The sequence below is a fragment of the Pangasianodon hypophthalmus genome, chromosome 1 (genome assembly GCF_027358585.1).
Source record: "Pangasianodon hypophthalmus isolate fPanHyp1 chromosome 1, fPanHyp1.pri, whole genome shotgun sequence".
Taxonomy (NCBI): domain Eukaryota; kingdom Metazoa; phylum Chordata; class Actinopteri; order Siluriformes; family Pangasiidae; genus Pangasianodon; species Pangasianodon hypophthalmus.
Window position 1 is genome coordinate 35,932,700 of NC_069710.1, and position 23,708 is coordinate 35,956,407.

General features: G+C 39.9%; 1 protein-coding gene across 1 annotated transcript; it reads right to left on the bottom strand.

Annotated features, from left to right (window-relative positions):
• Window positions 1-472: 472 nt before the first annotated feature.
• lrrc4bb (leucine rich repeat containing 4Bb) lies at window positions 473-21,827 on the bottom strand. The gene is made up of 3 exons (XM_026946462.3): window positions 21,687-21,827; window positions 17,392-17,818; window positions 473-7,631 (listed from the first exon to the last, which is right to left on the bottom strand). Exons 2-3 carry the CDS (start codon window positions 17,632-17,634, stop codon window positions 5,691-5,693), a joined length of 2,184 nt encoding a protein of 727 aa, XP_026802263.1. The 5' UTR covers window positions 17,635-17,818; window positions 21,687-21,827; the 3' UTR covers window positions 473-5,690.
• Window positions 21,828-23,708: the final 1,881 nt, after the last annotated feature.

Below are 23,708 nucleotides of genomic sequence, written 5' to 3' on the forward strand. Positions count from 1 at the left end.
TTACATCACTTCTGCATTCTATCATTTCAAAATTCTTCTCTCTCTCTCTCTCTCTCTCTCTCTCTCTGAAGGACAGAGGGTTTCCCACATCACGGAGTTGCTATGGTAACACCGCAGAGAGACCAAGAGGGAGGGAAGGAGAGGACAAAGCACAGAGGAGAGAGAGAGAGAGAGACAGACAGACAGAAAGAGAGAAAGAGAGAGACATTGGATTCTGAAAGATATACGACTAATCTTCCATCTTTCCTTTCACACACACCTACACATCCACATCTACACACACACACACACACACAATCCTCTGATGAATTATTAAATAAGTGTCACCAGTGTGCAGGTAAGACGAATCCAGCAGTGTGTGTGTGTGTGTGTGTGTGTGTGTGTTTGAGCATATGAATATGCATGACTTGGTTGGTCGTGGTTCTGCTGCACTGCATCATGTGACCTTACAGGCTGGAAAAAGAGGCAGAACTTTAGAAAAGCACAATGTCCAGGTTTTTATTGGTAAAGTTCAGTGTAGCGAATGGCACTCACACACAGAAGCTTTTGGCACAACCTTTGACCCCTGACCTTCAACCTCGGACATATCATCATCATCATCATCATCATCATCTCAGCCAATCCCAGCCTTTGACTAGTATCAAATTAAAAACAAACAAACAAACAAAAAACCAACAGCAAAAACATTTCTTTAATATTCTCCATACAAATAACAACAGAACAGGACGAAGCAGGAGAGCGAACGCTGCATCTGTTATGTTCCTGAGAGTGAGACAGGGAGAGTGAGACAGAGAGAGTGAGACAAGGAGAGTGAGACAGGGAGAGTGAGACAGCGAGACTGTGACAGGGAGAATGAGACAGCGAGAGTGTGACAGGGAGAGTGAGACAGCGAGAGTGAGACAGCGAGAGTGTGACAGGGAGAATGACATGGGAAGAGACAAATGAAGAGGAGAGACATGGAGAAGGAAACAGGGAGAGGTGAGACAGAGAGTGAGACAGATAGAGAAAGGGAACGAGGGAGGGGCAATGGCAAAAAGAGAAATGCAAATGCTTCCATAACCTTCTGTCTGTTTTTTAATACTGAACGAGTATTATTCACACTGACAGTCGAAAAATAGAGAATATTTACATCTTTAGATTTATTTACATGGCAACAGGCGGAGAAGTGAACAAGCACTCAGGAGAGAGAGAGAGAGAGAGAGAGAGAGAGAGACAGGATGGAGAAAGAGAGACAGGATGGAGGAGAGAGAGGCAGAATGGAGAGACAGACGGAATGAAGGAAAGAGAGATAAAAAGCAAGACAGGCTTTAATGAGGCGTCTGGTTCTTGTATATGGCTGAGCGTAGTGCACTGAATGCAGACTTTCTGATCTCAGACCTGCTGTCTGATCACACTGATCAAACTTTCCAATCTAATGTTGATCAGATTTTAATGCTGATCAGACTTTCCAATCTCACACTGATCAAACTTTCCACTTCAGTGCTCATCAGACTTTCCAATATAACATTGATCAGACTTTTCAATCTAAGTCCAATATAACACTGATGAGACTTTCTAATCGAACACTGATCAGACATAAATGATAATGATAAGCCTTTAAAATCTAATGCTGGTCAGACTTTCCAATCACACTCTGATCAGATTTCTGATCAGACTTTAAAATCCAATGCTGAGCAGACTATCCAATCCAATTTTGATCAGACTGTACAATCTAATGCTGATCAGACTTTCCAATCCAACACGGATAAGACATAAATGTTCATGGTCAGACTTTCTAATCTTACATTGATCAGATTTTCCAATCTAATGCTGATCATGCTCATCAGACTTTTGGATCTCTTCCCAATCTAACACTGATAGGACTCTCCAATACAATACTGATCAGACTATCCAATCTAACACTGATTAGACTTTCATGTTATTGAGCAGACTTCCCTCCCCCTGACCAAACTTTCCCCCAACACTGCTTTTAATGGTCAATGACTTTCATGTCCCTATCCAAACCTAATCAAATGTCCAATGTTCAACATAAAACAGATCAGACCTCTTTCTTTTTTTTTAGATTAGACATATTATACTTTCCTGTCCAGTCTAATGCTGATTAGACTTTTGGATATAATACCCCTCTGATCCTATCCAATCAAAGACTAATTAGATCTTCGCTGTTAATCAGAAGTCGTTTTATAATAGTGATGAGAATTTCCTTTACAAGATAACTCTGATGAGGTTCATTCCAATCAGACTGGAATGACTGATCAGACTTTCTAATCTGAATATCATTAGAACATTCCTTCCAGTCAAAGACTGATCAGACACCTCTTTCTGATGCTTATCAGATATTTGATTTCCCATTGATCATACTTTCCAAACTGCACAAAAAATAAATTCAATATATCAATGACGATATGTTTCCAATCTGAGTTTCAGATCTAACATGATGGATGACATCAGATGTTCATCAGATGTTTGTCGTTAATAACTTAGATCAGACAGTCTGCACAAAACCAATCAAGAAAGAGATAAGCGCTCCCTCAGGTTCAGGTGAGGGTCACTCGTGCTGGTGCATGATGGGAAATGTAGTCCTGCTGGCTGTGGAGGTGAATGAGAGAAGTGTGATCTGAAATTAAGTTCAGGATTCACTGATTCCTGAAGCTCTCTTAATATCTCTCTCACACACACACACACACACACACACACACATATGCACACAAAGTAAGAAAGAAAGGAAGAGAGAGAGAGGGAGAGAGAGAAAATGAATGAATGAATGAATGAATGAATGTGTTTGCATGGGGTTCAGTTGTATGTGTATTGTGTGTATGAGTGTATAACTCTGTGTGTGTGTGTGTGTGTGTGTGTGTGTGTGTGTTGGTGTTCTGGTGGTAATGTGAGCACACTAACACACTCTGATACACAATAACATCTTAATCTCAATAACCTAATCAAACATCGGAGCACTTATAAAATAATTTTGATGTACTGTTAAATGACCTTTTTACCTCCTGATACACTGCATCAGCGTGCACACACACACACACACCAATGCTGTGGAAGTCTCCTAGCAACAGCTTAGCAACACACTAACCGACAGCGTTAAAGCCCAAAGCTCAGTAGCACACTAAAGCCCAGAATGGATTTCTACATGACTACAGAACTATACAGCCCTAATTACTATAACCCTTATCCCCTAATCCCTAATCCTTATAAGCCCTAATACCCCCAATCCATATAACCCCTAACCCCTAAAGTCTGGTGTACCAACAAACTGTACACCATAAACCCTCATCTTCAAATTATACTCCACTAAACATTAACCCCTAAAGCTGATCTAATCTCTGCGGCTAAACCCAAAATTACTGTAGAACCTAAACATTAACCTCAAATAATAACCACTTCAATGAACCTCAATTCATCAACCCTAACCTCTTATATTTAACTCTTCACTTCCTAATACTAAACATTAACATTAAATAATAACCACTAAACCCCCAAATGGCAAATTATAACCCCTAACTCCCTAACTGCACTAAACATCAAACCTAAAACCCTGCTAATAAACACTTAGCAGTATCTTTCAATTCTAAACCTAATCCCTTATCCACTAACCTTCTTCAGAACCTTAACCTTAAAACCATAACCCAAAACTATAATAAAACATTAGCTACAACCGCTACACCCTAACATTTAGGCCTTACAATATTTTCTAAACTCTATCCCCTAAAACCCGGAAACTTTACAACTTAACTATAACCACCAACTAACAGCAAACTGCAAAATTATAGCCTGAACTCCTAAACATAACATATAAAACAGCTAATCATGAACTTTGACCTCTAAAACCTAGCATTAGTCCTGAATTTCCTCCTCAAGCTCCTGAAAAGTAGTTTTAATTACGTGCAAATATACGCTTTAGTGCAGCTCCATGAACACACCAGAACACCAGCACATCCCATTATATTTCCGTCAGGCATCTGTGTCATCTGTGTGATCAAAGTTGTATGAATTCTTTAGTCTGTGTAAAGTTATTAGTGTTTAAGATGATGTTTGAGGTTATGGTGAGAGGTTAACCCTAGCTCCATATTCAGAGTTGAGTTAAGCACGCAGTGAGGACTTACAACTTTAGATGTAACTAAAGACTTAAGCACGATTCAGAGAGTTACGCATGTGGAGGTGGAGTTTGTTTAAAACAGAGGTGTGTTTCAATTACACTCAAGTCTGACCTTAAACTTCAGCGCGTTTTTCTTGTGTCATTTCGGCTCAAGTGAGGAGCAGTGCTAGGTCCGTTACGCCTGTCTGACAGTGTAATGTAACCACTAACGTCATGCTAATGTCAAATTTATGTTTTGGCTGTAAATATGCTCCAAAAACAATGGAATGTCTTTCAAGGCCAATATTAAATACATACATAATGACACTATTTTTTAATCACACAGAGAACACTGCATCTTAATCAGAGACATTAAGGAGTGAATTATTTATTGGATAAAATAATGAATGAACTTAACATTTCTCTGTAAGCATAGCAGATGAGCGCTCAGTCAACTTATCCTTCATACTGTGAGCATGTTTTCTTTACAGGAGAGCGCACAGAATTAACACAATGTCTGACTTAATTTTATTATTAAACAAATCAAAATAGAGAATTAAAAGTGTGATAAAATCTCCTACATCCTGCACACATTACAATTTCATGACCTTGATTTTGTACCTTGTGGCCTCATTAAGTTGTGCACACATAATCTGCATCTTCAGTCCTCATTTTCTATCCCTGATGGTCTAGATACTTGAAAAACCCTGTTTTGGACGCTACACACAGGTGATTTTAATAATCTGAATGTGGAACTCAGAAAATTCAGTTAAGCAGCTGCGTAACCTGATGCTGAAAACTATCTCCACGTAAATATTGACATTATTGACAACTTTTGGACTTAATTCACCAACTCTGAATATGTGTTTGTTGTGTATTTATTGTTGTGTTTGTTGTGTATTTATTGTTGTGTTTATTGTGTTTGTTGCTGTGGTGAAAATGAGAAAAAAGCCGATGTTAACGTTAAATTTGACAGATGATAGATGAAAGTGAAAAGAGACAAAAAGATACTGAAAACACAGCAAGAAAATCAATTTGTTTACAGATTGTTCACACACACACACACACACACAACTTTCTTCACATGTCCTCACGTACCATCGAATATGTTTGAAGTTGCGGTTAATAAACCGAGGCTCATTTTGTGCATTAAAATCCTACAGCTCAGCAGTCAGAGAGTAGCTGGGTATGTGTGTGTGTGTGTGTGTGTTCTGATGACTACAGTCTGTTTCAGTTTCAGTATAAACTCACACTCTATATCACACATACATCATGTGAGGAGACAGATCCAGGATGTTCTCCTCAATGAGTGTGTGTGATTTCGTACAGGTTCTTCAGTGTTCTTCGCCTGTGGCAAAACAACACGTAGGGAATTAACGCTACTTGGATTATAGACTATATTTTATACACAGATACAACTTTGTAGAAACTGCAAAAACAAAAGGCGTTTTCTTTGGCACATGTCGCAGTAGTGCCAATTCCGTCACATTTCTTTGTACAAACGATGTGTTTGATTTCATAATCCTCCGAGTCCCCGAAATGAAATTCCCACAAATGTCCGTATGTCGCTATCCACTGGCTCCTTAACACTTCGCTGTGTGTGTGTTTAGATCTGTGTCTCCTGAACACTCTCCTTGGACCCATTGGACAGCAGCAGCGGCTCGTTCTGAGAGCTGGGGGTGTGGCTTAAGCTCTTCAGTGTTCCGTGGAAAGTCATCGCCATTGGGATCGGAATCGGTAACGGAGGAGAGACAGATCCAGGATTAGTGGAGTCAACAGATGTGGCTGTCTGATTGGTAGATGGGGCCTGTTTTTTGGAGGAGGGGCTTGTCTTGTTGCCAGTTTGTCCCACCCCCATGTTGAGTCCCAGAACGTTGTTGTTAAAGTGGTGAGATTTGTAGTAGTGATTGACATGATCTGAGCGCCCAATGTTGGGCAGAGTGACAATTTCAGGGTCGTGGATTCGAAGATTTGGTCCAGGTCCACCGCCAGTTCCTGGTCCTGCCCCAGAGTGAAGAGTGGAACCACCTGCGATGCCACTGGCACCCCCTGGTGGCCCCAGTTCATCCTCAACATTGATTATCTCAATGGCACGGGCAGGACCATGATGTTTGTGCAGCTGGTGCTGCTTCCTTAGTTTGTAGAAAACCACAAGCATCACGGCAGCCATGAAGGTGATGGCCACAAAGCAGCCAATTATGATCTTTGTTGTCTTCATTACGTCCTCAAGACCTGAAAGATTAGCAACGTCAGTGATAGAGACTGTAAAAGGGCGCTCTGGAGCACGAGTAACATGAGGTGACAGGGACGACGGCACAGATCCTGAAGGTCCTGTTGACCCTGATGATACTGTTGGTCCTGGAAAAGCGATTAAGGTCTCATTGACAAATTGCCGAGCAGAGTCATGAATTTCCTGCCCCGTTTCCACTGTTTCCACAGTAACTGTTGTAAAGTAGCTGTATCCATTGCCAGGGTCAGAGGCAGACACGTTAAGGACAGCGGTTGCCGTGGTGTTTCCGGCCGAGTTGGTCACCATGCAAGTGTATGGGCCAGTATCCTGCATGGTGACATTAGTGAAGTTCAGGGTACCATCATGTAACACTGAGATTCGTACTTTGTAAGCACCATGGGTCATCAGGGTTCCATTAGGTGTCAACCAGTTCACAGACGTCATGGATGTCCCAGTTCGGCATTTCAGCTCTGCTGCCATTCCCTCAGTCACATTCAGGTCAGTTGGAGGCTCCACGATCACAGGAGCATAGCAAGTGAAGTCTCTCTGATCCAGGTCGCCAATGTAGCGCCCTTTGGTGCCAGGCGGAGCATGGCAGCGGGCACAGCAGGTGGAGTTATCTGGCACAGTCTCCTTCAACCACCAACTGAGCCAGAGAACATCGCAGTTACAAACCCAGGGATTGTGGTTCAGGTGAACCCTTTCGAGCTGTTGCAGTGGTGTAAAAAGGTCATGGGGCAGTGAATGCAAGGAATTGTGGGACAGGTTAAGCTCCTCTAGGTTCTTTAGGTCATCAAAAGCATTGCGTTCAATCAGTGAGATGCGTGAGTGCATAAGCCACAACTTGCGTAGTGAAACAAGACCTTGGAATGATCCTGGACGAACTACGCCTAGCTGGTTCCCAGAAAGTTCAAGTTCCTCTAGTTTCACGAGCGGCGTCAAGTTTGGAACATCTTTCAATCCACACATTCCCAAATTCAGGAAGCGGAGGTTTACTAGTCCTTCAAAGGCCGCCTCTGAGATGAAACTGAGCTTTCTGAGTTCACCAAGGTCCAAACGACGGAGGGAAGGGACACGATGGAAAGCATAGGCTGGGAGCGTTTCTATTGGATTATTTCGCAGCCAGAGTTCACGCAGTTTACTGAGATATTCAAATGCTTGTGATGGGACCAGTGGCAGACGATTATCGAAAAGCTCAAGTGTGATGAGGTTTGGGAGGCCATTAAATGCTCCAACTTCGATCTGACGAATGTGATTCTTTGACAGCTGAAGGATCTCCAGGTGACTCAGGTGTTTAAAGGTGTCAGATTTGATCATCTGCAGAGACACAGAGAGAGAGCAAGATAAAACAACATTAGCAACAGTGGAATGAATTTAAATGTCTTTTGTTTTCAGTTAGCATGCAGCATGCAACATGCTTTTCACTTTGCATAACTATTTCCTTAAGAGAATAATATCATGTGGTTCCCAGATTATATACATTATTTAGCATTGGAATAGCCACCTCATTAGCTATTTATCAACTCTAGCTAGTTGAAAAGGTTCAAGATCATGTTGTCTCAGTTTTAGCACTAGCTGGTGCATTTAACATTTTTCCTTATTGATAATATTGTTAATAAAACACACAGGCTGTTAATCATAAGAGCAAACCTGTGTCTGATTCATGAAACGAGCAGTGATTTAAACGATTGATGAAATCAGCTTAAGCTACATGGAAACAAGCTCTGTCCACTACAACCTTATTCACATTTACATCATATGCACACAACACACCCCATTTACCCTGATATACATCTAATTTATATAAAACACACTCTACTTTATCCAGGCGTTTCAACAGTGAGCCAGTATAAGGAAAACATTCAGCAGAGTACATTTACTTGAGATCTGAGAAAAGCCATAGTTAAACAGAGAGGGATAAAAACTGAATTTCAGTGAAGCTGAATGCTAGAAAACCTAGTATAAAAGGTGCAAACAAACTGGAAAAAAAAATCAACTGTTATAGTTTAAACAGACATAAATATGGCTCAATAAGTTTGTCTTTTGCAATTCTTTATTTTTACTGAAATTAATGATAATCATGTAGGAAATATAGACTAGTTACTCATTTTTTAAATTATGTTTTTTATAAAGATTATTATACATCAATTTTATTCATTTTTGAAGTTGAATACATCAGATGTAATTTAATTTTCATTTATAAATAATGCTCAGTCTATATTTAATATATTAAACATAATATATTTTAATATAATACAGTGTAATATAATATTATTCTACAGTTAGTTCCGCTTCAATAATTTGATTGGATAAGCAGTGTTTCAGAAGTGCTGATATCACACCGCTTGTCTGTGTTCACGGCATAAAATTCAAATTCCAGCAATAGTTCCTTATAAACCATTACTACACTTACTATGGGCTCTCAGTCAGTCTGTGCATTGGCATGGCAACACATAATGCTCTATCCAGCTGTGGCTTCTTTGGGAACTATTTTCATTCACAGAGCAAAAATAAACAAAATATTTGGCCATACTGTGTCTGATATGTCAGTTACTGTATAGAAGCAATATCAGCAATCATGATGTTGGACTGAATATCAGCACGGCTGTGATTATCTCAGGCCTCCTGTCTACAGCCGATGATGACATTCACTACAACAGGAACTCTTACCCGTGCGATACTGCTTAAATATGAGCATTATAATACAATTTCATATTTAATGTAATATTAAATAATATATTTAATATAATTTTCCAATCTGAATTAATAAAAACTAATTTCATATTAACAAAACACTAAAATAGTTCAAACACTGAAAAACAGACAATTTAAAATGAATTGAGCTTAGTGCTTTCCCAAATGCTCAACTGAAGCACTAACGATCTGATAAATAGCCAAATCTGTGTCTCTGATTCACATTTACACAGTCCATATTAACACTAAACCTCATTATTTTAGTATGAGGTTCACATGTTTATTGTTATTATTGTAATTGTGTATGCTGATTTTTGACAGATTTGACTGTACTGATGAATCGATGCCAAAACTACCACAAACCGCTGCATTTCCACAGTTTAGCTATATGCACTATTAACAGACAAAAGAACAAAACACAATAATATAATAACAATAACTAAACAAATGTCACACATTATACAGATTAATTAAATATCACATTACCATTTTGTCTCTGTCCATTAGCATGTTTTGTTTACGTTTCTCCATCACTACTACCATATTTATAGCTGCCATGAGAGTCTGGTATCATCCTATTAGTGGTTTTTAGATGGAAGCTGTAGCTCCTCTAAGATTTTAATAAGAAATTTCTCACACTGACCGAACTTTGTCATCGACTGTCTTTGGTTTCAGTGGCATTAAATCAACTCAAAACCAAAGAATTATTTTACGATGTGTGATTTTAGTCTGTGAAAGCAAAATCGGCAGAGAATCATACAGTGTAAAGCCAGTGCAACACACAGTTCTCCTGGTTACTCATGTTGTACTGCTGATGTTGGTGAACATATCATTAATTCATATGTCTATGCATGTCTATGTTGTATGATGTGTGCACCAGGTATTTATTATGATGGACATGCTGCCTAAATTCATATTTACAAAGCTACGACTAAGGTGAGCCTAACATTCAACATGACAAACATTCAGTTTGTTCAGTGTGTCAAGTGCAGGATGTTTAATAATTCTTCCTCCATCGCTAGTAATAGCTTTATTTGCGCTAAGTGTATATTTGTTAGCTCTCTGATGGAGAAGACTGCAGCATTAGAGGTGCGCAGAAAGACTCTAGAGAGGGTTAGTGAGAGTGAGAGCAGCGTAGTTTCTGTAGAGGAAAGTCTGGATGCCTTAGGCGGAGACAGCAATCCCCCAACTCCGGCATTAGAGCCCTCACAGCGGGGCGAATGGGTGACGACTCGGTGGCCTAATCGCAAAGCCAAAGCTAACGCTAAGGCTCACCCACGGGAGCACCATTCCTCTCCGCTTCACGTGTCCAACAGGTTTGCTCTCCTCAGTGGTTAACCCACTGAGAAACCTGTTGAAAGAGCTCTGGTTATAGGAGACTCTATTTTATGGCATGTGAAAATTAGCTAGGCCTTTAGGGGCACCAGCAGCACTAGTCAGTTGTATACTGGGCATCAGGCTGCCAGACATAGCAGATAATCTTAGGGTCTTGGGCAAGAATAGGATTTTGAAGATAATATAGGAGCTGACAATATAGACAATATTGGCTGACAATATATGTCTTTGTCAGTCAGAAATTACTATGAGTAACATTGCAGAGGTGTGTAAATAAGCAAAGGTGATCCCAGTCTGGCGTGGCGATGTAGCTTACAGCAGGTTATGGACACTGAACTGCTGGATGTCCAGGTGGTGCTCTGAAAAAATGTAGGCTTTATTGATAATTGGAGTAGTTTTGAGGGCAAGGCTGCCCTGTTTGGGTGGGACGGTGTCCATCCCACTCGGGAAGGTGACAATCCAGAGCCAAGGCCAGGGAGCAGACAAGCAGGCTAAACCGACCGGCTGCTAGCTGAGTTGTCACTCAGGTTCCAACATATTGAGACTGTTTCTGTTCCCCAAACTAAACAAAAACGTAGAAATACTCAGAAAGTTACTAACTAACTAACATAAAATTAGTTCATACTGAATGCACAGCCAGCACCTTTGATCTGAAGCTAGGACTGTTAAATATTAGATCTCTTATGTCTAAAGTGCTTATTGTTAATGAAACTATTACTGATCAGGAGTTTAATGTACTGTGTTTAACAGAAACATGGATTAAACCAAATGTGTATGTAGCATTAAATGAAGATAGTCCTCCTGGATATATTATATACACAGGCCTTGTCAAACTAGCAGAGGAGGAGGTGTCACTTCTTATTCTAGGCATCACATAAAAACCTGTACATGAATTCAACATATCTGAAGTTCTTTATACTAACATAAAATACAAAGCCACAAAAAACAGGTCTACCCAGTCGGTTCCACTAGTTATTATTTACAGATCCCCAGGGCCATATCCTTAATTTCTTCATGAATTTGTGGCTTTTATCTCAAACCTGTTCAAGCCTGCCTCTGTAGGCAAAGCAGTGATTGTTGAAGGTTTTTATATTCATTTTGATAATCCACAAGTTGTGTCCATTCTAGATTCAGTAGTGTTTAATCCGTATGTAATAGAACCCACTCAATACAGTGGACACAGTCTTGATCTAATACTAACATTTGGATTAAATATAGAAAATATACTCACACTACCCCAGTTTGAAGCCAGCATAATATAAGCACCTTGCCATGCTACTGCATCAAACATACATTCACTTCAGCTCCTGTACATAGTTTTATCAATATCAACCATGATTGGATCACCGTCTGATCCCATGGAACTTCATCAGGCAACTGAATGCTATTCAGCTGTATTCAGTTGTAGATTCCAATTTAATACAGTAGCAAAGTTAACCAGGAATGAGACCAGAACAGAAGTATACACACTATCAGTATGTAGTAGCAATGACTTTATGAATATTTTCATAAAATTGAAAATATTAAGCAAAAATTCAGACTACTAATTTAAAGCCATACATTTTGATAACTGACCATGTAGATGACAAAATAAACATGTCAGATCAGTGATTAGAATGTTTGACTCCCCTCCAAAAGACAGAACTAGTTTCACTAATTTCCTCATCAAAAACATTGACTTGTTTACTCAATCCCTTAATTACACACTTCCTCAAACAGATACTACCAGAAGAGATTGAACCTCTAATAAAAAATAATCAATTCTTCCCTTAGCACTGGATATGTATCTAAATCATTTAAACTAGCGGTTATCAAACCCCTGATTAAAAAAAACCCTGACCTCCACCTGACCTCCACCTGTCAGTTGTCCATCTATAGGCCAATATCAAACCTCCCAAGATCCTAGAAACGGTTGTAGCACAGCAGCTATGCTCATACCTACATAGGAATAACATTCATGAAATGCATCAGTCAGGATTTAGGCCTCATCATAGCACAGAGACAGTGCTGGTTAAACTGGTAAATGACTTACTACTGGCCTCTGATCAGGGTTGTGTCTCCTTGCTTGTGCTGCTTGACCTTAGTGCAGCTTTTGATACCATTGATCATGCGATTCTCCTCAATAGACTAGAAAATGTAGTAGGCATTAAGGGAACAGCCCTTTCCTGGCTCAGGTGTTATTTGACTGATCATTATCAGTTTGTAAACGTAAATGGTGACTTCTCTACAAATACTAAGGTAAAGTTTGGTGTCCCGCAAGGCTCTGTTTTAGGCCCACTGCTCTTTTCTTTATATATGCTACCTCAGTTGTATGTTTCAGCAAAGCCAGATGACAGACATCAGCTTAATAAAGTTGAGGAATGTGTAAAAGACATTAGATACTGGAGGCTCAGTAACTTCCTTCTACTTAATTCTGACAAGACAAAAGTACTTGTACTAGGACCACATGCAGCTAGAAGTAAGCTTTCTGATTACATAATAACTCTGGATGGCCTTTCTGTTTCATCATGTGCAGTAGTAAAAGACCTTGGTGTGATTATTGACTCCAGTCTTTCATTTGAAGCTCATGTAGATAATACCACTAGGATTACTTTCTTTCATCTCAGAAATATTGCTAAAATAAGAAATATATTGTCACTACACGATGCAGAAAAATTAGCTCATGCTTTTGTTACCTCTAGGTTGGATTATTGTAACGGCTTACTGTCTGGATGTTCCAGTAGGAGCATAAACAAGCTCCAGTTAGTCCAAAATGCAGCAGCGAGAATCCTTACTAGAATCAGAAGATATGACCACATCACCCCTATCTTATCCACACTGCATTGGCTCCCAATCACATTTAGTATTGATTATAAAATACTACTATTGACCTATAAAGCACTAAATGGTCTCGCGCCACAGTACCTGAGCGAACTTTTGGTCTTTTATGATCCGCCACGCCTACTCAGATCAAAAGGTGCAGGCTATTTGTTGGTACCTCGAATAATGCGGGCTACAGCTGGGGGTAGAGCTTTCTCTTATAAAGCCCCACAGTTATGGAACAGCCTTCCACTTAGTGTTCGGGGCTCAGACACAGTCTCAGTGTTTAAGTCTAGGCTGAAAACATATTTGTTTAGTCAAGACTTTTGTGAATAGTTTTTTCTTAGGTACAAGGGCAGGTCTGGAGGGTTCACAGGCATAGAGTGTTGTGGTGAACTGGGATGTTTGGATGCTGTCGCCCCCCCACTCTCACACGTTCACTCAGGTGTGTTGATGGTGGAGTGGCTGGAGCTTTATGTCCCAGGACTCCCTCATGTCTGTGTTAGCTTCTGGCTCTCCCGTTTAGTTATGCTGTCATAGCTAGTCTTGCTGGAGTCCCTGCTTGCACTCTGCATGCAAAGTACATTTTCTTAAACCATTACAGGACATGTGCATACCTAAAATTATGCCCCCCCCCCCCCCCCCCCCCCCAATCTCTCTCTTTGTCTAGTTACACGCTACTCCTGAGATGTCAGTGATCCTGACTACTTCTGCCCTCTGGACCTGCCTGATCCATCCTGATGCCCTACTTCTGCTTGGAGCCTCATTCACTTGAAAATCACCCACTGCTGCTAAAGATCACCATGGGTTTACTGTGGATGGTACCATACAGACACCCTAAAGATGCCTGTGGATAGTTTTCCTTGGTTAGCCTAATGACTGCACTTGTCAAAAACAGTCCACACTCAAGTCTCAATCACTGGACAGTCAATCACTTCACTTTGATATGACAGATAGAGTTAAAACTCATACGCAAGTCATATGCCTTTCAACACACTTAGTACTGCTTGTTATAGACAGTTATAGAAAGGAAATGATTTATAATCACACTATCGTCACCCAGATGAGGATGGGTTCCCTTTTGAGTCTGGTTCCTCTCAAGGTTTCTTCCTCATATCATCTCAGAGTTTTTCCTCACCACCGTCACCTCTGGCTCGCTCATTAGGGATAAATTTAAAAATAAAAATTCATATCCAGATTTCTGTAAAGCTACTTTCGGACATTTGTTAATGGAAATGGACAGCTTTATCCATTGTTAAAAGTGGTATATAAATAAAATTTAATTTAATTGAACTGAACTGAATTAATAACATGCTGTCTTGTCATCCTAGAATGTTGTCATCCTAAATGTCATCCTAAACCATGTTCCCAATTTTCACGATTTTAATGTGATTCTCTAGAATCACTGACAAGTTTTACGCTTAGAATGATGGACATTTATAGTCTTTCTGAATTCTTTTTTTTTTTTTACACAATTCTGCAGTGGTAAATTGCTCTCCCATAACAAAGCTCTTCTGGTTAATATTTTATTGTTTAGAGGACCAGTGACATGCAGCATCTACATGTATGTTACTGAATATGAATCCACTGCCTTAATTTAGTCAGGTATCAGACCTTTGTCAACAAGGACAGGGTGGAAATGGCCGGATTTTACTCTCAATTCAATTCAGTCCAATTTTATTTGTATAGTGCTTTTAACAACAAACATTGTCACAAAGCAGCTTTACAGAAATAAATACATTCAAGATATAAATTTTAAATGTATGAATTTATATCTTGAATGTATTTATTTCTGTAAATACATTCAATATATAAATTTTAAATGTATGAATTTATCCCTAATGAGCGAGCCAGAGGTGACGGTGGTGAGGAAAAACTCCCTGAGCCGAAATGAGGAAGAAACCTTGAGAGGAACCAGATTCAAAAGGGAACCATCCTCATCTGGGTGCAACAGATAGTGCGATTATAAATCACTCCCTTCTATAACTGTGTACTACATGGACAAATAGTGCAGTTGTGTAACCAGGAAATTCATTATAGTTTTCACATGAAGTCTGTTTTGTTGAACTTTTCCACTGTTCACTGATGGAGACTTGAGTGCAAAACTGCTCATGGCAACCGCAGTCCTAAAGCTATCATAGCATAACTGTTCATACGAATTGTGGTCCAAAGCCATCTTTATGGTTTCTAAATGGTACCATCCTCAGTATTCTCAATGATCTTCGGGCTGTCCATATGGGCCATCCTCAGCAGCAATGAATGATTTCCAATTGATGAGATCTTCAACCAGAAGTAGGGCATCAGGATGGATCAGGCAGGTCCGGAGAGCGGAAGGGGTCAAGATCACTGGCATCTCAGGAGTAGCATGTGTAGCTCGACAGAGAGAAAGAGAGAGAGAGAGAGAGAGAGAGAGAGAGGGAGAGATTGTTAGGTATGCTTATTGTCACATAATGGTTAAAGACAATGTATTTTGCATTGTATATTAAGACTAGCTGTGACAGCATAACTAAAAGGGAGAGCCAGAAGTTAACACAGACATGAGGGAGTCCTGGGACATAAAGCAGCAGCCACTCCACCATCAACAAACCTGAGTGAACAGATGAGAGTGGGGGGGCGACAGCATCCAAACATCCCAGTTCACCACAACACTCTATGCCTGTGAACCCTCCAGACCTGCTCCTGTACCTAAGAAAAAACTATTCACAAAAGGCTTGACTAAACAAATATGTTTTCAGCCGAGACTTAAACACTGAGACTGTGTCTGAGCCCCGAACACTAAGTGGAAGGCTGTTCCATAACTGTGGGGCTTTGTAAGAGAAAGCTCTACCCCCAGCTGTAGCCTTCACTATTCGAGGTACCAACAAATAGCCTGCACCTTTTGATCTGAGTAGGCATGGCGGATCATAAAAGACCAAAAGTTTGCTCAGGTACTGTGGTGCGAGACCATTTAGTGCTTTATAGGTCAATAGTAGTATTTTATAATCAATACGAAATGTGATTGGGAGCCAATGCTGTGTGGATAAGATAGGGGTGATGTGGTCATATCTCCTGATTCTAGTAAGGACTCTCGCTGCTGCATTCTGGGCTAACTGGAGCTTGTTTATGCTCCTACTGGAACATCCAGACAGTAAGGCATTGCAATAATCCAACAATCCACCATTTACATCTACAAACTGATAACGATCAGTCAAATAAGACCTGAGCCAGGAAAGGGCCGTTCCCTTAATGCCTACAACATTTTCTAAACTATTGAGGAGAATCGCATGATCAATGGTATCAAAAGCTGCACTAAGGTCAAGCAACACAAGCAAGGAGACACAACCCTGATCAGAGGCCAGTAGTAAGTCATTTACCAGTTTAACCAGCACTGTCTCTGTGCTATGATGAGGCTTAAATCCTGACTGATACATTTCATGAATGTTATTCCTATGTAGGTATGAGCATAGCTGCTGTGCTACAGCTGTTTCTAGGATCTTGGGATGTTTGATATTGGTCTATAGTTGGACAATTGACAGGGGTCAAGGTCAGGTTTTTTAATCAGAGATTTGATAACTGCTAGTTTAAATGATTTAGGTACATAGCCAGTGCTAAGGGAAGAATTGATTATTTTTAGAAGAGTTTTGATTGCTCTCATAAGGGTGGGTGGGAGTGGGTGTAATTTACTCTCACTTAGGTAGGTAGGAGTGGGCATTTTTTTTACTCCCTTGAAGGTGGGTGGGAGTAGGCAGTTGTTATACTCATGTTACTCAGTACCTGGGTTCTGGTGTTCTCCAGACTGGCCATATGAGTGGCATGTCCTTCAGTGCTGTCACATTTTTAAAAATGCTTTTGTTTTATCATATTTTGTACAGTTGAACAGGAAACCTGTGATTTTTCACATTGCCATATCTCATATTCTCTTACTAAACTGAATTATGGAAACAGTTAGCTTCATTTTGCCTTATTCACTGGAACAAGGTTTACCTAGGGTGGAGTATGGAGTTTAGAGCATTTACCTGTATGGAGTTTAGAGCATTTACCTGTACAGAGATTAGAGCAGGGGTCTTCAATCCTGTAAGCAAATTTCCAGTGTGGCTGCAGGCTTTCATTCCAAATAATCAGAAAGCACAGCTGATTCCACTTGTGTAACTAGTTCACCTTAGTTTCTAAGCATCTCTCACGTGTGCCTCCTGTTTGGCTGGAATTTAAGCCTGCAGCCACACCGGCCCTTTGTGGATAAGTCTGAAGACCCCTCATTTAGAGCACTTACCTGTATGGAGTTTTCCTGCAGGTTGAGGTATCGTGTGTTGACTGAGATGCTTTGTGGGACTTCATCCAGTCCCTTTCTGGTACAAATCACCCGACTTGCCTGATTGGAGCAGCTACAGGGGGCGGGGCAAGGGGGTGTCGCCTCAGCCAGTTGGGGTCCACTGAGATATGGCCACAATAAGAGCTGGACTAACCAGAGGAGGGGGAAGGGGCTACAAAGGCCTGTTAACATGGCAGCCCACATGGCCAATGAGTCATGTCCCACCCCCTTATTCCAAAAAATCTGATTTACCAGCACTGGAATGGCAGGAGGTGTGGACACTTTTTTTTTTTAAATATTCATTATAATGTGCAAGCAGACCAATGAGAATTAAATGGACTTGTAAGTACGTGCAGCCTTCAGTCTTCTGAGGAGAGATGTCACACCACTGCAAAGAGAAAAGAGAGAGAGTGTCAGAGAGACACACACACAAGCGGAGGACAGAGTGAGAGGTTAGCAGGGTCATTATAGTGCACACGTGCATCAGAATTAGATTTCACTTAGCAACGCGTGTTAGCCACAAAATTCTGGGTGCACTACTGAGGACTGATTTTATTTCATACTTAGTAACATTTCACTCAGTCACATTCTTATTATTCACAATGCCTCTGATTAAAGACCAACACAAACTCAGTGTTTACAGAACTCTAAAGACACAAGTAGGGAACATGGAAAGCATGACCAAGGATATTATATAATACCAGGAAAAGGGAACAATGAAAACTAGGAAACACCAGGAAACTAGGAAACAACTGGAAATTAGGAAACAGCAGGAAAGTAGAAAACACCTGGAAAGTGGGAACAATGAAACTAAGGAGCATCTGGAAACAATAAACCTTGGGAACTCATTGAAATATGAGAAATTAATAAAATAATTATGAAATGTTCCATAATGGTATGGAACAAAGAAAACCACGAAACGATGAAAACCATGGAAACGGTGTAAGCAAGAAATGTGGGAACAGGAACAAGGAGACTAGCTAAGAATGGTGATTGGGGCGTGGAGTCAGAGCAGTAGTGAACCAATCGTGAGTTTCTTTGAGGTGAAATTACTCTCAGCCAATCAGAACACACTGTAATGGATTGTAGGGGTGTGACAGTTTGGAATTTTCACAGTATGATAACGTAGTCTAAAAATGTCACATGTTCATGCTCAAGGAAAATTCGTTTAAAGGAAAAATTCAAATACCAGAATTGTTCTTCTTTCTGCAGTAAGATTTTCAGACATGTATGTGTTCAGTAATGTAGTCAGAAGCCGTCTGTGGTCATTCTGATCAATTCACACAGGATAAGTGTTGTCTGTATAAATCACAGAGCATGCCTACATGTACACATTCTTATCACTCTGTATTGTGTACTACACACACCTCATTTTAACACATTGATTGCTTTGTGCTTTATTATAAGTGCTTGTTGTAGGAGGCATGGCTGAGCACTAGCAGGTCACATGACCACAACATGTCTGTAGTCTGTACCTGTGCTAGGAAATGAATAACCTACCTAAGACCCCTGGAAACATCTATATATCATCTATATTTATTGCTCTGCATTTTAAACTCGGTTTCATTTTTGTTTTGGTTTCCAGATATTTCCAGATGTGTGCATTAAATAAAAAAGAGATTACTGACACAACAGACTCAGACTGAAATCTCAGAGATACTCTGGTAATATTTACATTACACACCTACACATAGAAAGCCAATCCTGTCTGAAGAGGGCTTTAGAAAGATTTTTAGAACTAATTTTCAATAAAATCATGTCCTCTCAAGCTGTGAGGAAAATCTGTGCACCGAGCACAAAAACACAACGTAATTTATTCTGTATTCTGAAACAGTCGACAGTGAGGTAACTACCCGATTACACACTGTGACGCAATGTAAGAACACTGTCCTGATATTAGTGCATAGCGATGGAGTCCAGAAGAAGAAGATTAATACACAAAAGTTTATATTGCTTTGTATGTTCAGGCCTCAGTACACACACACACACACACACACACACACACACACACATACGGATGATGAAATGTACATCAAACACTTTTAACAGACTCTGCAGTTGAAGTCTGCTCTACATAGACCAAAGGGGCAGAGCCACATAACGTTTTTATTTTTAAACAGAATAAATAAGAAATATGTGTGTGTGTGTGTGTGTGTGTGTGTGTGTGTGTGTAATTAATGAGCAACAGATGGGCTACATCTGAAAATTCAGATATGAAGGAACTGAAGCATGTTATTCACATTATTATTACAATCAGTGTCGTTATTCGATGGCATGGTGGTACAGCAGGTAATGTTGTGTCCTCACAGCTCCAGAGCTCAGATTACTGTCTGTGTGGAACTTCACATGTTCTCCTCACGTCTCTGCGGGTTTACTCCGGGTTCTCTGGTTTCCTCCCACCTCCCACGCCAGTAGGTTCGGATTGGCTACACTACATTAGCTGTAGACATGAATGTGCGTGTGTGTGTGGTGTCCTGCAATGGACTAGTGTCCTATCCGGGGTATATTCCTGCCTCACGCCCAGTGTTCCCGGGAAAGACTTTACATCCACCGTCACTCGATCCAGGATAACGCGCTTACTGAGTTACATCATAATACAGAGTCATACTACTATACAGAAAACATCTCAGAATAAAACTTATACAACTGATATTGCACATAGTTCACTTAATTTCATGTAATTTAGTGACTGTAATAATTATCTATCTATCTGTTTGTGTCTGTCATAAGTAAAAAGATGAAATAATACAAAGTTTACAGTATAAATCCCACATTTATTACTGAAATACACTGTAGTCATTTCAACACACACACACAGTTATTTTTAAAGTAGCAGTTCAGTTGATTGTTAAACTCCGCCTCCTTTTTGATTGATTTGATTTAAATGTAATTTTAATGGACATATTATGGGCTGTATATGAACACAGTGATATGTTTATTCCGTGTCACTCAGCGCTAATAAACATAAACAGAATACCGATAAAGAACCTGTATTTTTGTATAAACTTCTATAAAAAATCTGCTCCTGTGTGTGTGTGTTTGATAGAAACTCGTAAACGCTCTGTTCCGTAAATATTAAACACTTTCTTACTGCAGTTCATTTTGGGAAAGAAACTTTTAAAATGTTGCTTTAATAAATTCCCTTAATGAATTAATCTAGCACAAATATAACAGAGGAAATTACGCAGTAAACTTTATTATAGATTTATATTCTACTCTACTTCTTACTTATTAAAATATGGGCTTTTTTAACTTTTTAATTTACCAATGTCAAGTATTTTAATGTAATTCATTATTTTATTTTTTTAAATAAATGTAGTGTTTATTGTTTGTTTACTTCAGAGAGTTAAGTGTGTTAATTTATCATTAGCGATCTTATCAACACTGCTGATCACGTTAATCACGTATGTTTGTGCGCGTGCACGTGTGTGTGTGTTTGTGCGCATGCACGTGTGGGTGTGTGTGTGTGTGAGTGTGTGTGTGTGTCCTGCACAGTAATGCTGTCGCTATGTAGTATGTATGTGCGCGCACATAAAGGACAGGAGAAAACCGGTGACGCGTGATGTGTGCGCTTTCTCTCTCTCTCTCTCTCTCTCTCTCTCTCTCTCTCTCTCGGGCGCGCGCACTCCGATCTCCGTCACCATGACAACGGCTGAGGATGATGCAGGATGCTGGGTGGCGGCGCTGCGCGCGCGCGCGCACACACACACACACACACACGATAACAGAGGAAGGAAAACAACGACAACGCGAAAAAAAAACGGTGGCTAAAAATAAATGTATACAGTGTAAAAATAAATAAATAATTATTTAACCATCGATGTAAATAACAACAAGCAGCAGCACGCGCACAAAGGCAGAGGATTATTAATGTTAATGAGAGAAGGACTGCGGAGATTTACACAAACGCAGCCGAACAATTAGGCCTCATCTCACACACACACACACACACACACACACACAAGCGCGCACCGCGCGCGACTGTAATCTCTAACGCAGAATAAAAATCGGATCAGATTTAGGACGTTAAAATCGGCCTACGGTGAAAATGTCTAACACACACACACACACACACACACAGCAGTGCGCACACGCTGGATTAATGTAGTCGCGCCTGGCCGCACAATACCGCCTTTATACAGCTCGCTTTCATTAACATTCCCGACCATCATAATCCAAACACACACACAGCATCCCGACACACACACACACACACACACACACCTCAGTGTGAATAAAGCGATGATCATCCCTACCTCATCCGTCTGTCCTGCTGCTGCTCCTCCGCGGTTTTTATCCTCAGTAAATCCCTGAAACCGAGCAGGAAACCGGAGCGCGCGCGGAGCTGTGATTAGCGCACAAAACGCACGCGAGCTTCACATGCTGGAAACTGCGCACAAGCGATGTGCAGGACAGGAGGAGGAGGGGCGCGCGCAGGGCTTACGCAAACTGCGTAGCGCAGAACACACACACACACACACACACACACACACACGGAAAACATCTCTCCCGGGGTGTTGCAGTGTGTTCGTAGGTTCAGACTGGAGATTAAACCTGTGTGTTAGTGTGTGTCAGATTGTGTGTGTGTGTGTGTGTGTGTGTAACTGATTCTCAGGTAAAGGTAAGTATGATCAGAGCTCAAAGTAAGAGTATTAATGGTCACATGTAGTATACATAATTATTAAGGGTCATCATTTACTTATGACCAGTAATGCGTATAACCAGTAATGCTTATGACCAGTAATGCTTATAACCAGTAATACTTATAACCAGTAATGCTTATAACCAGTAATACTTATAACCAGTAATGCTTATAACCAGTAATACTTATAACCAGTAATGCTTATGACCAGTAATGCTTATAACCAGTAATGCTTATGACCAGTAATGCTTATAACCAGTAATACTTATAACCAGTAATGCTTATAACCAGTAATACTTATAACCAGTAATGCTTATAACCAGTAATACTTATAACCAGTAATGCTTATGACCAGTAATGCTTATGACCAGTAATGCTTATAACCAGTAATACTTATAACCAGTAATGCTTATAACCAGTAATGCTTATGACCAGTAATGCTTATAACCAGTAATACTTATAACCAGTAATGCTTATGACCAGTAATGCTTATAACCAGTAATACTTATAACCAGTAATGCGTATAACCAGTAATGCTTATGACCAGTAATGCTTATGACCAGTAATGCTTATGACCAGTAATGCTTATGACCAGTAATGCTTATAACCAGTAATACTTATAACCAGTAATGCGTATAACCAGTAATGCTTATGACCAGTAATGCTTATGACCAGTAATACTTATAACCAGTAATGCTTATGACCAGTAATGCTTATGACCAGTAATGCGTATGACCAGTAATACATATGACCAGTAATGCGTATGACCAGTAATGCTTATGACCAGTAATGTGTATGACCAGTAATGCTTATGACCAGTAATGCTTATAACCAGTAATACTTATAACCAGTAATGCTTATAACCAGTAATACTTATAACCAGTAATGCTTATGACCAGTAATGCTTATGACCAGTAATGCTTATAACCAGTAATACTTATGACCAGTAATGCTTATGACCAGTAATGCTTATGACCAGTAATACTTATAACCAGTAATGCTTATGACCAGTAATGCTTATGACCAGTAATGCTTATAACCAGTAATACTTATAACCAGTAATGCTTATGACCAGTAATGCTTATGACCAGTAATGCTTATAACCAGTAATGCTTATAACCAGTAATGCTTATGACCAGTAATGCTTATAACCAGTAATACTTATGACCAGTAATGCTTATGACCAGTAATGCTTATAACCAGTAATACTTATAACCAGTAATGCGTATAACCAGTAATGCTTATAACCAGTAATGCTTATGACCAGTAATGCTTATGACCAGTAATGCTTATGACCAGTAATGCTTATGACCAGTAATATTTATGACCAGTAATACATATGACCAGTAATACATATGACCAGTAATGCGTATGACCAGTAATGCTTATGACCAGGAATGTGTATGACCAGTAATGCTTATGACCAGTAATGCTTATAACCAGTAATGCTTATAACCAGTAATGCTTATAACCAGTAATACTTATAACCAGTAATGCTTATAACCAGTAATACTTATAACCAGTAATGCTTATGACCAGTAATGCTTATAACCAGTAATACTTATAACCAGTAATGCTTATAACCAGTAATGCTTATAACCAGTAATGCTTATGACCAGTAATACTTATAACCAGT

Bases quoted from the DNA above. Each gene is read 5' to 3' on its own strand.
- lrrc4bb (XM_026946462.3), bottom strand. From the start codon at position 17,634: ATGTGGGCTGCCATGTTAACAGGCCTTTGTAGCCCCTTCCCCCTCCTC. The intron at 7,632-17,391 runs GTAAGTGCTCTA...GTGTCTCTGCAG, and splicing joins TGCAGGAAAACTCCATACAG to ATGATCAAATCTGACACCTT.